General features: G+C 32.9%; 1 protein-coding gene and 1 long non-coding RNA gene across 2 annotated transcripts; both read left to right on the top strand.

The window, feature by feature from the left end:
- On the top strand, positions 3,910-6,100 carry LOC107619666 (40S ribosomal protein S29). The gene is made up of 4 exons (XM_016321960.2): positions 3,910-4,061; positions 4,579-4,682; positions 5,682-5,781; positions 5,878-6,100. Exons 2-4 carry the CDS (start codon positions 4,621-4,623, stop codon positions 5,884-5,886), a joined length of 171 nt encoding a protein of 56 aa, XP_016177446.1. The 5' UTR covers positions 3,910-4,061; positions 4,579-4,620; the 3' UTR covers positions 5,887-6,100.
- LOC107616859 lies at positions 11,698-12,425 on the top strand. The gene is made up of 2 exons (XR_001614671.2): positions 11,698-11,975; positions 12,059-12,425. It is a non-coding gene; the product is annotated as an uncharacterized LOC107616859 (long non-coding RNA).

Below are 14,215 nucleotides of genomic sequence, written 5' to 3'. Positions count from 1 at the left end.
TATAATTTTATATTAAGAAATAATATAATTTCTAACTCAATTAAATATTGTTTTATTTAAATTTTGTTTAATAAAAAAATTTATATAATTTTATGTATTATCCTTATAATATCCTATAACAATTAAATAATACTTTAAAAATTAATGAAAAGATTCGTGCCTTTATTTTGTAGATATGATAGGTCAGCTTGCCTCTAAAGGTAACTTGGTCGAGTTCACACGGGACGAAAAGCCGTCAAGTTATATCACCATAGAACTTGATGATCTTGAGTAATGCTTAATATCTTTTTGATAGTAGCTTTTGTTTTAAAATCTTATTTTAGAATTTTGTGCCTCTCTTTACTCTACAAGCATTGCTATTTCTTATAGGGGTGGACAGAAATTAAGGATAACGTTGTGACAGTCTTTTGCTTTTGATTTGCTCAAATATCTGGATAAACACCCGTGTCTTATCTATGTGGTTATTTTCCAAATGGGCAAGATGAAATTTTATAGTGGTTTATTTATTTTACTGGTATTTGAATGCATGTTTTGTGTCATCATATGCTTCTGATATTTTCTTTAATTTGTTATGTCTTTTTTGTAGGGGTTATGGGTGTTTCCAACATAAACTACAATTTGAAACTGTTTATCAATGTTGAGTTTTCAGTTGCCAAGGATTTTTTTTTGCAAGGTACAGTGTATAGATCAGTAGTGTGGCCAGCAAAATATTTATACAAGGCTTTTGATTAGTTAACTATTAGCAAATTTCATAAATTCTTATTTAAAAATGCAAGGGTGAACAAATTGGATCATGTTGACGGACAAGGCATAATGCCGCTGGTCTGTGATCAACCTATTTCAGTTGAGAACGATTTTTTGCATCTGTCAGTTTACAAAACAATTGTTGAGATAAAGGAGCATAATCAGGTAAAATTCTTTCTTTATTAGTCTTCCTTTTTTTCAATTATTAATTCTAATGTTTGTTGGATCATAATCTCAATTGTTGTGTTGTACCCTTGCATCCATCGATTTTATGATGCTGTATCTGTTACTGTCGGGACGATTAAAGAAGTTGAGACCGAGTTTGGTTGGTGGTACAAAGGATGTAAGAAGTGTCGTTGTGGCTTAAAGGAACTTGAGAAAAGATATTTCTATTCCAATTGCATTAAAGACTATGGGTTCTATGTGCTAAGGTATGACTCACGATACTTCTTTAACATTCACACACTACATACTCATTGTCTAAGAAAATAATGGTATAATGAGTTCTATCATTCGTGATTCAGTTAGCCTAATAGGTTAAAGATAATTGATTTTAAATAAGGTTAACCATCTCTTTCAAAGCATAACATATAGCAAGAGTTAAACATAATTAACCAAATAAAACGGTTTCATTGTCATTTAGAGGTGGATAGGTATATTAAAGTGTACATAGTATTTTTTTGTGGGTCGTGCTGTTTGGGATTGTGATGTGCTGTTAAACTATTCTCATTTATGTTTTCATTTAATAATCATATGTAATAAATTAATTAGTTACCGGGGTTATAATTTAATTGTGTCATTTTATTATCATATTTTTATTAGAATAGATTTATTTTCTAACGGTAAAATATTGTGAATATTGGGATTCACATATCTGTATGTTACAAAGGAGAGATGCATTTTACTTTTATGTTCTGTTCATTTTTATGTTCAATGCGGTGGATTGTTTAATTTTTTTTAAAATTAACAATTTTTTGCTTAGACACTATTAAGTAATTATTATTTTAATTGATAGTTTTTCATTGTACATTGTATATATTTCGATTACTTATGTATACTTTTTCAACAATTTCAATTTATATATGAATTTACGTAATAGAATTATTTTTATTTTGGTAAGCTATAATTGAATAATTGTTACTTATAATTTACTGTTTGAAATATTATTAGAATCATGTTATATAGTTTCAGTGCGAATTAAATTACATGAGAATGTTTTACATTAAATAAATATTTATTTATTTATTATCAATATAAATATATATATATTAAGAGACATTAATGTAAGGACTAATTCACTTTTTTATAACATTTTTTTTATGAATTATATATAATAAGAATTATTTTAAACTATTCTCTCGTGTGGGATGGAGACTTTTGGATAAGCCATTAAAAAATTATTTGCGTCCAATTCAATAATAACATAGTATAGACAGTCTGACTATTTATATAATTTATGTAGTATATTGTTCTTGAATTGTAAATTTTTTGGTGAATAATAGGTACATCATCCACATAAGGGTGATAGACCACACCGATGCTGCCTCTTTTGTTTTGTTCGATGGAGAAGCTGCAAATTTTCTTGGAGTTTCTGCCAATGACCTTAGGCAGTGTCTTGTGTGACTAAGGTTTGATGTCATATTAATTTTTTTGTGTTATTTGTTTTGAACTATATCTTAATTTTTATTATTTATGAGAGCATGAATGAACTTTTTTTCGCTAAATGTGAAGGGTGTTGAGAAAAATTTCTGTCCCAAAGACATTGATATGTTTAGGGATATTAAGTTCATCTTCAAAGTGCAACTCAAGATGAGGAATCTGAACTCTTATGAACCATATGTGATTCATGTGTTAAGAATGACTAATGAGAATTCTTTGGTCTCTGCTTTCCTGGATAAATACAATCCTGACCCTATAACCCCTTCTGGCTAATAACTTTGTCTTTTGTTTCGGTATTGCAAAAACAGATCAACCAGATTTTGATGATGTCTTTTTATTGAATCAATTGTTTTGTAGGGCCTTTTGTCGCATGAAAATTCGGAACTATTGAGTTTGTCTACTGGTCCATACAACACTTCTAAGATTTGTGTCAAATAATTTCCAATTTAAATTGTTACAATGATGTTCTTAGTCTATATAGTAACTAAAATATTATTATTCTTATACTGACTCCCACTGTCCCACACTAGACATCGTTCAAGAGGTCAACAACCATCTGATAGCTATCATTCCTAGAGGAAAAAAAATTATATCTTAGTTCGGATTCCATTTGTATGGATGAAGGGAATATGGAGAGTCAACTAGATCTCTATGATTCTGAATTATTGAATAGCATAAATTGTTCTGGTTTGCCTCCACATAAATTAATACTCAAGGTTGGTGTTCCAGTGATGTTACTGAGGAATATTGACCAATCCAGTGGTCTTTGTAATGGTACAAGGCTACAAGTTAGGAAGTTTGGAAATCATGTCATAGAATGTGAAGTCTTAATGGGTAACAATGTTGGTCATATTGCTTTGATTCCAAGAATGAATATGGTACCAACAAATGAAATTGTCCCAGTTAGATTCCAACGAAGATAGTTTCCCATAATAGTATCGTTTGCCATGACAATTAATAAGTTTCAGGGACAAACTTTATCTCATGTTGGATTGTACTTGTCCAAACCAGTTTTTACACATGGCCAATTATATGTGGCACTTTCAAGAATTAAGAGTAAGAGAGGTTTAAAAATTTTACTTATGAATCACGTAGGAATGTCTGCAAATTCAACCATCAATGTTGTTTATAGAGAAGTTTTTGAAAAAATAATATTCTGATGTAAATATTTTAATTTTATTTTAAATTCTGTATCAGTGTATAATTATTTTACTTTAAAAAATATAAAATAATTATTACTCACTTTTTTTAAGTTAAACTTTGATTTTGATAATAATTTTATAAATTTTTTAAAATAATAATTATTTTGTATTTTTATTTTAAATATTGAAGTATATAAAATTTTTTTTTAACTTTTATAAATTTTTTCGTGCTGAGCACGGGTTCATACACTAGTTATATTTAACAAGTGCAAAAAACTCATTTTTATATAATAGGATAGAAGCATAGAGAGATAGAAAAGGCACATAGATTATTATGTAGTCAAATTAAATTAAATTAGATTGAGTTTTTCCTAGTCACCACAAAAAAAAAAGATTGAGTTTTTCCTATGTTTTATGAGAGAATGAAAGTGTATATATGCATGTTAACTCACGGCGCCTAATACTAGGGTTTTCACTCACACTCTAAGGCAGGCGCTTCCATCGTCTTCTTCTGAGGTACGATTTTGATTCATCCTTATTTCTTCTCAACTATTCGGCGTTTAAAATCAAAGTTCTCTTTTTTAAGACTTTCTCTGCAATTTTTGTGTGTGAGTGAATGATATTGGAAGATTTATGATTTCTAATCTTTCGCACTACTTCTTGAATGGAATCATTACCATTAATCTTAATCTTAATTTCTCAATTCCCAATTTCAATAAACTTATTCTTTGAATTGAATTGAATGTATTGTATGTCATGCTTTGTATTTACTATTTAGGTTCCTTTTATAATAGCTACATTATTCTCGTTGTGACCTTCGATTATATTATAACTTGAAGTTTCAACTCAATCGCTTAGCTGAATTATGAAACTTCTGATTTGAAGCGTTAGGTTAATGAATGATTAGCTCATTAACAATTGTTTCGTCAATGCTTATGATATTTTGTATCTTCTGTCGTGCTCATATTGATCAAGATTTTTCGATGGATATGTTTGTGTGATGCTTGTTTTCTTTGTAAATTGGTATTTGCAGCTTGAGATTTTGTGCATTTGAATTTGGTCTAGCGGAAACATCATGGGACACACCAACATTTGGAACTCTCACCCAAAGAACTACGGGCCTGGTTCTCGCACTTGGTATATTACTGAGCCTTATCTCTGTTCCCATTAATTTTAAATTTTAACCATTTGTTTGAAATTTTTTTTTGTCAATCCTATGGTGTGGTGCTAGTAAAGATTTTTCTTTCCTTATTAAGATTTTTTTTTCTTATGGGAGTGAAAAGTGGGAGGAGATTTTTTGTCAATCGGTCATGCCATTTTTTGTGATAAAAGAAGAAATATTATGCACAAGAAGAAAGATAAGACAGAGCATGGAGGACGAGAGATCCTCAATACTTAAGCTTGGAATAGCCAACAAAATTTCAAAAGTGTAAAGCTTTCCCACAGTTTATATCTATAGAGACATTCCTCTGCAAAGATTCTCCTCCTTTGATGAATCATAAGATGGTTGGATCATTGCTACATGGTTGGCCTTCTCTATTTTCCACGCTTCGATGTGCCTTATGTAATAACGTTGTCGAATCACTCTCTAGTCTCTAGTACTTGTATTGACCCCTACATGACTTTCACATCTCTAGAGAATATTGCTTGCATTTGGTTCAATTTAGATGTTAGCTTTGCTTTCTTTTCATTTGGTTGTCCTGTTCTGTGAATACTCGTAGCCTTCCCCTTGTAGGATCTGTATGTGACTTGGTGTTTTAGAGGGGAAGAGAGGGTAGGGAAGGTTCTGAATCATAAACCTCACTTCAGCCGTTCCCTTTCCTTCCCTCCCTTCTCGAAACTAAACTTGCTAGCGCCCCATTATATGAAATCATTTGTGAGCTATTATTTACGTTGTACGGCTGTCCAGCCTAGTAGAGGGAACTTTTTAGCTTGTATGAGGCCTACCCCTTCTGGTGTAGTTTTAGTTTTTCTTTCAATATGGAATCAACACATGAATTCTAGACTATTATATTCTAGATATTCTCAAAATTGTCGCTGATTGAACTGAAGTTTTTATATAGTATTTTACTTATGCATTTTGTTTTTGCCAATTATGGCGGATAGTGATTGTTCGTTCCTGTTCTCTCCTTGCAGTCGCGTGTGTGGAAACCCACATGGATTAATCAGGAAGTATGGCCTCATGTGCTGCAGGCAGTGCTTCCGTAGCAATGCCAAGGAAATCGGATTCATTAAGGTATGAAACATTTGAATATAGTTAATTAATCCAAAGTGAATTTTTCTCTATATCACTAGTTCATTAACTTTATGCTGATTGTCTCTGTTTTTGCAGTACCGCTGAAGAGCTTTGACGCTTAGCTGCAAAACCAGCTGTTTTAGATTATTGATTTACGATGTTATGTTTGAAGAAACTTGATTTTTGTTTATGGCAACTAGTTAATCATCAGACCAAAGTTTTGGATTACTCAGAATATTTTCTATACATTGTTGATTGTTTTCAACGTCCAATCTGATCCTTTAATCATATATTTCAATTTTGTGTGTTTGCTGTGTCACGCAGGTGCATTACCATCTATTCTTCCATTTGCTTATTTATGTTTATATTTATAATAGGAAATATACTATCAGACAATCATTAAAATATACAGAAAACATAAGTTTGTTATATACAAATTATATATATAGTCATTTGTAATTAATCTTGACATCAATTTTGTTAGTGTTTTGACTGTTTGTAAAGTTGATTCTAGGTAGAATTAATCCTATCATAATTGGTTTTTGATAGAAAGGTGATTTTCATTGAATCAATTCTATGCTGTGCAATTCAAATATGATATTACACAACTAGAATCAATTTTACCCTCCAAGAACTAATTCTACGCACCTGAATGGATTCACCATAAGGAATATGTTAACAATATAGACGGATGAGAAATAATATAAGTGCACCTAAATTGATATTATGCTTTTATGTACACGTCAATTGTCATTTATAATTATTTGTCAGATTGTAATTATAAAGTAATACATTGTATACAAATCCTTTATAATCCTTTCTATGTGGGGTAGTCCGTACCTCCTAAACTACGGCTTTTGGAATTAAATCTATTTAATTTCTTATACAGTATTATAGAAAAAAATAAAAATTAAAAAAATCTATTTTTTACTTATTCTCACATCATGCACAAGTTTATAATTAAACTATCAAAATTCATGCTCCAAGTTGAGTAGCCTTTATGATTATGAAAGAGGTAACTATTATTTTTTATGCTCATTTTTGAAGTTAAAGTTAGACTTATTTAATTGGTTAGAGTAATTTTTATCTGGTATATTTTTATCTTTAGAGTAAATTATCATTTTTATCTACGAAAGTTGAAAATACTGACATATTTATCCATAAAAAAAAAAAATTACCATTTGTACCAATGAAATATGGATTTCGCACAACAAAATTATCTAAATATTAAAAAATTACCTAAAATTTCTAAATTACCCTTATCACCACCACACCACCCATTCACCCAATTACCTTTCTAACCCTAACCCTCTTCACCCAGTCACCACCCCTTTTTCCTTTCTAATTTCAACACCACCACCCCCCTTTCTCTTTCTAATCTCAAATCCCACCACTACCCTCTTCATCCAGCCACCTTTTTAACCCTAGTCCTCTTCACCCAGCCATCACTCCCTTTCCCTCCAAAACTCACACATGGAGACATTACACACACACTCCCACCCAAGGAAGAAGAAGAGAAGAGGAGGGGGAGGGAGACCACACTGGCAACGTGGGGACTCGCTGCATCATCGTCGCTGTTGTTGAGGGAGTCCGAAGAGGAGTTGCGAGCCAGAACCAAGGAAGGAGGAGCTGTCGCCGTTGTCGCGCCCTGCTGCTGCCGGCTTCGTCACGTCTGTCGCCGCCATTGATTGAGTCCGTCGCTGTCGTTGTCGTTGGCCTGGAAAGAAGAGAGCGCGCAAGAGATCGGAGAAGGAGGAGAGGGCGACGGCGCCGGTGGGTGTCACTGCCACCATCGTCGTCGACGCTGTTCAATGAGGGAGGAAGAACCGTTTTTTCTCTTTGCTTTTTCTATTGTTGTTGTTGTTGTTGTTGCTTTATGTGAAGAAGATGATGATGGAGGTATAGTAGTGGTGGTGGTGATGGTAGTGATAAAGGAAATGAGATGGTGGTGCATTTGAATTCAGAGTTTAGCTCAGGCGAGGGCAAGACAGGAAAGGAGAGAAGGAGGGGTGGATGATGCAGATGATGATAAAAGTAATTTGGGAATTTTACGTGATTTTTTAGTGTTTGGATAATTTTGTTACAAAAAACTCATGTTTTATGGGTACAAATAATAATTTCTTTTTTATATAGATAGTATCAGCGTGTTCAACTTTCGTGGGTAGAAATAGTAGTTTACTCTTATCTTTATTATACTTCCTAATCTTACTAGTAAGCAAATGTGTTAAACATGAAATTAAACAAAAATGAAGGAAATAGTTATGAAAGATAGATACGTAACGTTAACGTCAAAACCCATGTAGTTGTAGGCCACACTTTTGCTCTCAACTACTTTTGAAGCCTTTCTTCTCCTCTATTATTTGTCCCTAACCTTGATGTAATATTTCTTGCCTTGCTAGTCTGTTTAGAGGTTTATGATGATATTGAAACAAATATGTTAATTAGTGAAATAACGGTAAATAAATAACAAAGGGGTGTCAGTGTGTCATATCACTCGTTTGTTTCTTTGTGCAATCTATGTGAGATGAGAGACTCTTTGTCCTTATGAAACCATGGCAAATTACGTGATCTTAAAATTTTGTCGCTATTTCCTTTCCTTTTGCTTTTCACAAAATTTATCATGAACCAATTTGTGAGAGGAAATTTGCATTGCATTTCCCACTTACTGTCTTGCCGATTTAAGCATATGATGGAATTGAGTAACAGTCTAAAATATATAACAAATAATGAGAGTTAAAAATTATTAGATAATAATTTAGTTAAACGTATTAAATTATCTAATAATTTTTAACTATTAACATCACATGAAAATAATTACATATGATTCTTCACCAATAGTTAATCATTATTGCACAATATAATAAATAAAATACAAGTACGTTTGAGAACTATTATCTTCGTTTTTTAGTCATAATTATTTTCATTTCAATCATTTTTTAAATAGAAAACAAATAAATATTTGTGAACTCCCAACATATCATTTTAAATTGATTCATTCATAAAATTTAACATTCGATTGACTCTGGTATTTTGAGTTTTATTCATAAAAATATAATCTCTTTGGATTCCCATGATGAATGAATTTCACTAGTAAGAGTTTATAAGATTTGGGAAAAGATTAATTGAGTTTGGTCAAATAGGTACAAATTATTGCATATACTGTATCTAGTAAGGATAAGATTTTTCTAGAATTTACAAGTGTGAGTATCTTTCAACTAAGGAGTTAGCTTTTTTAGATTCTATTTAATTTAATGTTGTTGAGTTACTTACTTACAAATAATCATTCTTGTGCGTGAAGACAATGTTTTACAAGTCCCATATTAATTAAAGATAAAATCTCTACAGAATTTATAAATATGATACATCCTTTAATCTATAAATTAGTTTTTGAAATTGAATTAGACCCGGTTAATCTCAATTTTAATACAAATGAACTAAACACCGTTTTTCTGATCATGATTTTTAATAGCTAAGGTGTAGTATTTTTAGAGACCGCTGATATTTATGTCCTTAATCTGTTTACCAAAACTTCAAAATTGAAAGTTAATTTGTCTAAGTCTTTCTGCTCTAACAATATTTCTAAAAAAGAAAAAAGGTGTTAGGAAGTCTCTCATATTCAACTTACTCAAAATTTGGACAAGTATTTGGGTCAATATTGGCCATGAGAGAACGACAAAAAGAATAGCTCAAGAGGTAATTGAAAAAGTTCACATATTGGTCGAATAATCAGTTTACTCGTCCGTTTAAGCAAGTATTTCGAATTCCGCCTTGTGCATGCAGCAATTCATTGGCCAGCGGCAGACCCTTAAATGGAGATCAGATCTACGACGGATTAGTCCTTGACCTATCAAATTGGGTGATACCGTGAGAAACCAAAAAAAGAAAAGAACGTCTTCTCAACAATACGGGTAGACTGTGTTTAGTTAAATCAGATCTTTTGGAAGGGTCAGGTAGACAAGAGGGGCCTAGCTCTTGTGAAGTGGGAGAAGATTGTAACTCCTAAAAAATTTGGAGGTTTGGGAGTCCGTGATTCGCAACGTGTTAACGTAGTTCTTCTCGAAAAGCTTGTTTGACAACTTTTCCATAACAAAGACAAGCTTTGGACAGAACTCTTAATCAAGAAATATTTTTCTGCTACCAAAGATTGGAAAAATACGAATGGAGCATTTCAGGTTTACAAGAGTGTGTGATGAATGCTTATAACCACTTAAAAGATGGTTTTGTGTGGTGTTGTGGAAACTTGCATCAATTGTTATAGTTTGAAACGTGGACCCCTTTTGATAATCTGGCGGATGTCATTCTTGATGTACATATAACTGATATTTGTTTTTCGATTGGTAATGTGATACATAATAGAAGTTAGAATTTTAGCAAGCTATATTTTTCTCTTCTCAAATGTCAAACTGTTTTTAGAAAATTTGTCTATCCCTGGCCATTGTCATGACGTTTCAAGTTAGTTTTGGAATCTTTCCTCTTCTGTCGATTACACCACAAAAAGTGAATACCATTGGTTAGCTAAGAGAAATACCACTGGAATGAGAATGATAACTGGAATTGACTGTGTAAGATGTTTATTCCGAAGAAGATTAGGTTGTTGCTGAGGCAATCCCTGCATGATTCCCACTGAGCTTCGGTTAGTGCTGCGGGAATCATCCTAAAACTACCTTGCATTGTTTCTGTAATTGTGATAAAGTAAAGGCTATTTAGCATAATTTTGGTCTATCTTATATCGTAAACTATAGTGCTGTAGATTTTTTTTTTGGCTCAAGTAGAGTTTGAAGGGCAGAGAAGAACTTTTAGCGGTAGGAATTTGGTGGATTTAGAGACATAGATGTCAAGACACGTTCAATCCTAGCGAACCTTGGTCTGACATGTAGGTAACAATATTAATTAGAAGTCTAAATAATGAGTTGGTTTTTTTAAGGAACACCCAATCTACAAACTTCATTTTAGAGTGCAAATATGTGTAGATCTCTCCTTCTAGCAATTGCATCAAGGTTAACTGTAATGGAAGCTTAATTCAGGATACGCAGTTGGCTAGTCTTGGATGCGCTTTGAGAGACGAGAGAGGAAGATGGCTTCTTGGTTGTTCCAGTGCTATTCCACCTTGACTTATAAATTGTTGTGAGCTGTTGGTATTATGGCAAGGTCTTATACTAACTTGGGAAGTTGGTTGCAAGTGGGTGATTTGTGAATCAGATTCCTTGGAGGCGTATTTGATTCTAGGACTAGGAGTGAGCCGAGTTGAATCGAGCTAGACCAAACTCAAGCTCGACTCACGAAAATTAAGTTCGGCTCACGGCTCGACTTATATACACTTCTATTTCATATGTATATATATAATATTAAAAATATAAATTAAATGCATATAAGATGTGTGTGTGTCTATATAATTGAGTCAGCTCACGAGTTAATGACCTAAACTTATCCAAACTCAAACTCGATTCATTTAATTTATAAGCTCAATTCCAAACTCAAGCATAGGGCTGGCAATTTATACCCTACTCGCGGGTGTCCAACCCGTTCGGATAGGGTAGGCTATCCGACCCGCTGCGGATAGGGTAGGGTACGGGTTTAGGGTGTACCCTACCCTACCCTACCTGCACCTCATATATAACACATATTTTATAAAAATTAGATATATAGTGAAGGAAGTAAAAGTTGAACCCACAACCTCCCTTAAGTAATGACTTATAATAAGTGAATAACCACTAAAACTAATTAGTTAATTTAGTAGTTTAGAGCATTAGTTTTTTTATTTTTTATGTTATTAATAGGGTTAAGTACTATTTTCGTCCCCAAGGTCTTGGGCCAAAATCAAAATCGTCCCCACCTTTTTTTCTTATTAAAATCATCCTCAACGTTATAAAACGTTAAAAAATCGTCCTTTCTCAAATTTTTGGACAAAAATGCCCTCCATCCATCATTTACCCTCATCTGTTCTTTTTCCTTCAACAACATAGAGAGGAGGGAGTGCAAGCCATGAAGAAAAGAAGAGAGGGAAGGGTGGAAAACGAAGAGGAAAAAGAAGAGAAGAGGAAGAAGAAGACGCCGCCAGCGAGAAAGGGCGTCGTTGCTGACGTTCTCCTTCGTTATTGACGTTCATCTATGCTGCTTTCTGTTCTGCTTCCTGTTCTGCTTCTCTGTTTCTCTGTTCTACTTCCTGGAGCTCATCTCTTTTCAGATCTATTCATGTAGCTAGTTCTTCCTCTCTTCCTCTCTTTCCAGATCTCTACTCATGTTGTTTGATATGAAATTTTTGTTAATTTTGCTGAAGGTGGCGTCGGTAGTGTGCCGATCGTGGTGGTAGGTGTTGCGGCCGCTGAGGGAGGCGATGATGCTACTCCAATGGGAAAGAAGTTCAAGCACGGAAACCTACGGGTGAAGCAGAATCTAGAAAAGGCACGGAGTCGTTCAAGAAGGCGGCAGCGCATGGGTCACCACTCGCCATGGTGGATTTCGATTTATTCCTAAAATCTGCGTTCTCTCTTTTTGAGTTTGAAAGATTGGATTTTTGAAATTTTTTGTCTTGAATTTGAATGTGGTGGTATTGTTGTTGATGAATTTTTGAATTTGAATGTGGTGTTGTTGTTGTTGTTGGATTTTTGAATCTGAATTTGAATGTTGGTGGTGTTGTTGTTGATTCTAGGTTAGTTTTTTTGTTTGTTTTTTTTAATTAAAAAAATAATAATTGGTATTGTTGTTGTTGAAGATTTGGGTGAAGAGTTGTTGAAGATTTGGATGAAGAGAATGGAGCAGGAAGGCTGAGGAACGGTGGAGTGAGGAGGGTGAAGAGGAGAGATGATGATGAAGGGTATTTTAGTCTAAAAATTTTAAAAAGGATGATTTTAAAGCGTTTTTAAACGTTGAGGATGATTTTAATAAGAAAAAAGGTCGGGGACTATTTTGATTTTGACCTAAGACCTTAAGGATGAAAAAAATACTTAACCCTTATTAATATGTATAAAATTTGAAATGATTGAATTTTATATTTACTTTGAAAAAATTTGATATTTCTGCGGATAGGTAGGGTAGAGTAGGGTTTAGAATTTTAGGGTACAGGTAGGGTTAGGGTTGAGAGATCTGTAGGTAGGATAGGGTAGAGTTTTAATAAAATTTTCAACCCACGGGTAAGGTTAGGGTAGAGTCCAAACCCTACCCTACCCTACCCATTGCTAGCCCTAGTCAAGCATGGCTCACTAGCTCACGAATTCAACTTATCGAACTATTAACGAATCGAACTCGAGCTGGCTCATAAGCTGACTTCACTCACTTCTAACTCTATTTGATTCGGGGAGTGGTATTTAGATGTAATTTTCAATTTTAAATGTATCTGAAAGGAAAAAAGGGCTATTATTAAGGAATGAATTAAGTAATTGTTGTGGACCTAACCTCCAAGTCTATTGGTCCATTTGTACAACGATCTGGAGCCCCTAGCTGACTAGCTCCATACTGAAGGCCTTCAATTTCTGCCAGCTCAGTGCAATCTAAATTGATTTTTGGATTTGAAAACCCCAAATCTCTTAACTACTTGAAAGATAAGATAAATAACCAAATATATAGATAGAGGAGCCTCCCAGATATGTTACACACACATTTGTTAATCCCACTTTTTAAACTCTTTTTGACTTGATCACCGAAATTTTTTTGCAGCTCACCCTCCATCTTTCACATAATTGAATCGGAGACCGTAAAAATCATCAACTTAGAGAACAATGAATTTCAACATTTCAGAGATTCATGAACGGTAATATATTACTCCCCTCATCCAAAGTGAAACTAGTACAATTTTGCTCTTAATTCTTGAATGTATTCAAACACAACAATGTACAAACTACAAACACATTTACTTTTTGAGTAAACTGATTTTGATTAATTCTATGTTTTCATTCCGCTAATTGATTAGTCTTTCCAATCCAATTTGAAAAAAGAAAAATGCTATAAACATTATTTTTATATATACTTTTATATATATATTTTTCATTTTTGACAATAAAAAATTCATCTTTTATGCTATAAAAAAAATATACACATTTTCTCTTTAAAAAATGTTAAGAAAGTTAATAGTTAAAAACTTAAAATAGAAATGATGTCTCCTTCTACATTCAAATCCAAATTCTCTGTATTGTAGATTTCTATGAGTATCCATTCCAAGTATTATTGATAGGATTAATATTTTACTAATTTCTTAAATATCAAATCTGTGATTTTATCGAAAATAAAACATTATTGAGAGAGAGAAGAAGGAAAAAACGAAAAAGAGGGTCACTTTTGTCGCAGCCATTGCGTGCTACCAAACAGTGCCAATTAAACTATTCGAGTTGTGCAGTAAAAAACTCTCTCACTTCATTAAATTTCATTTTAAATCTTTTTTATTACATATCATTTATACAAAATATTTTAAAGAATTTAAATTTAAAATATTTATTATCTG

Source organism: Arachis ipaensis, chromosome B09 (genome assembly GCF_000816755.2).
Source record: "Arachis ipaensis cultivar K30076 chromosome B09, Araip1.1, whole genome shotgun sequence".
NCBI lineage: Eukaryota > Viridiplantae > Streptophyta > Magnoliopsida > Fabales > Fabaceae > Arachis > Arachis ipaensis.
Note: the sequence above shows the minus strand (reverse complement) of the source record. Positions and strands in the feature narration are given on the sequence as shown.

Excerpts from the sequence above, each read along its gene's own strand:
- LOC107619666 (XM_016321960.2), top strand. The coding sequence starts at position 4,621 with ATGGGACACACCAACATTTGGAACTCTCACCCAAAGAACTACGGGCCT. Across the intron at positions 4,683-5,681 it reads GGGCCTGGTTCTCGCACTTG|TCGCGTGTGTGGAAACCCAC; the intron begins GTATATTACTGA and ends CTCTCCTTGCAG.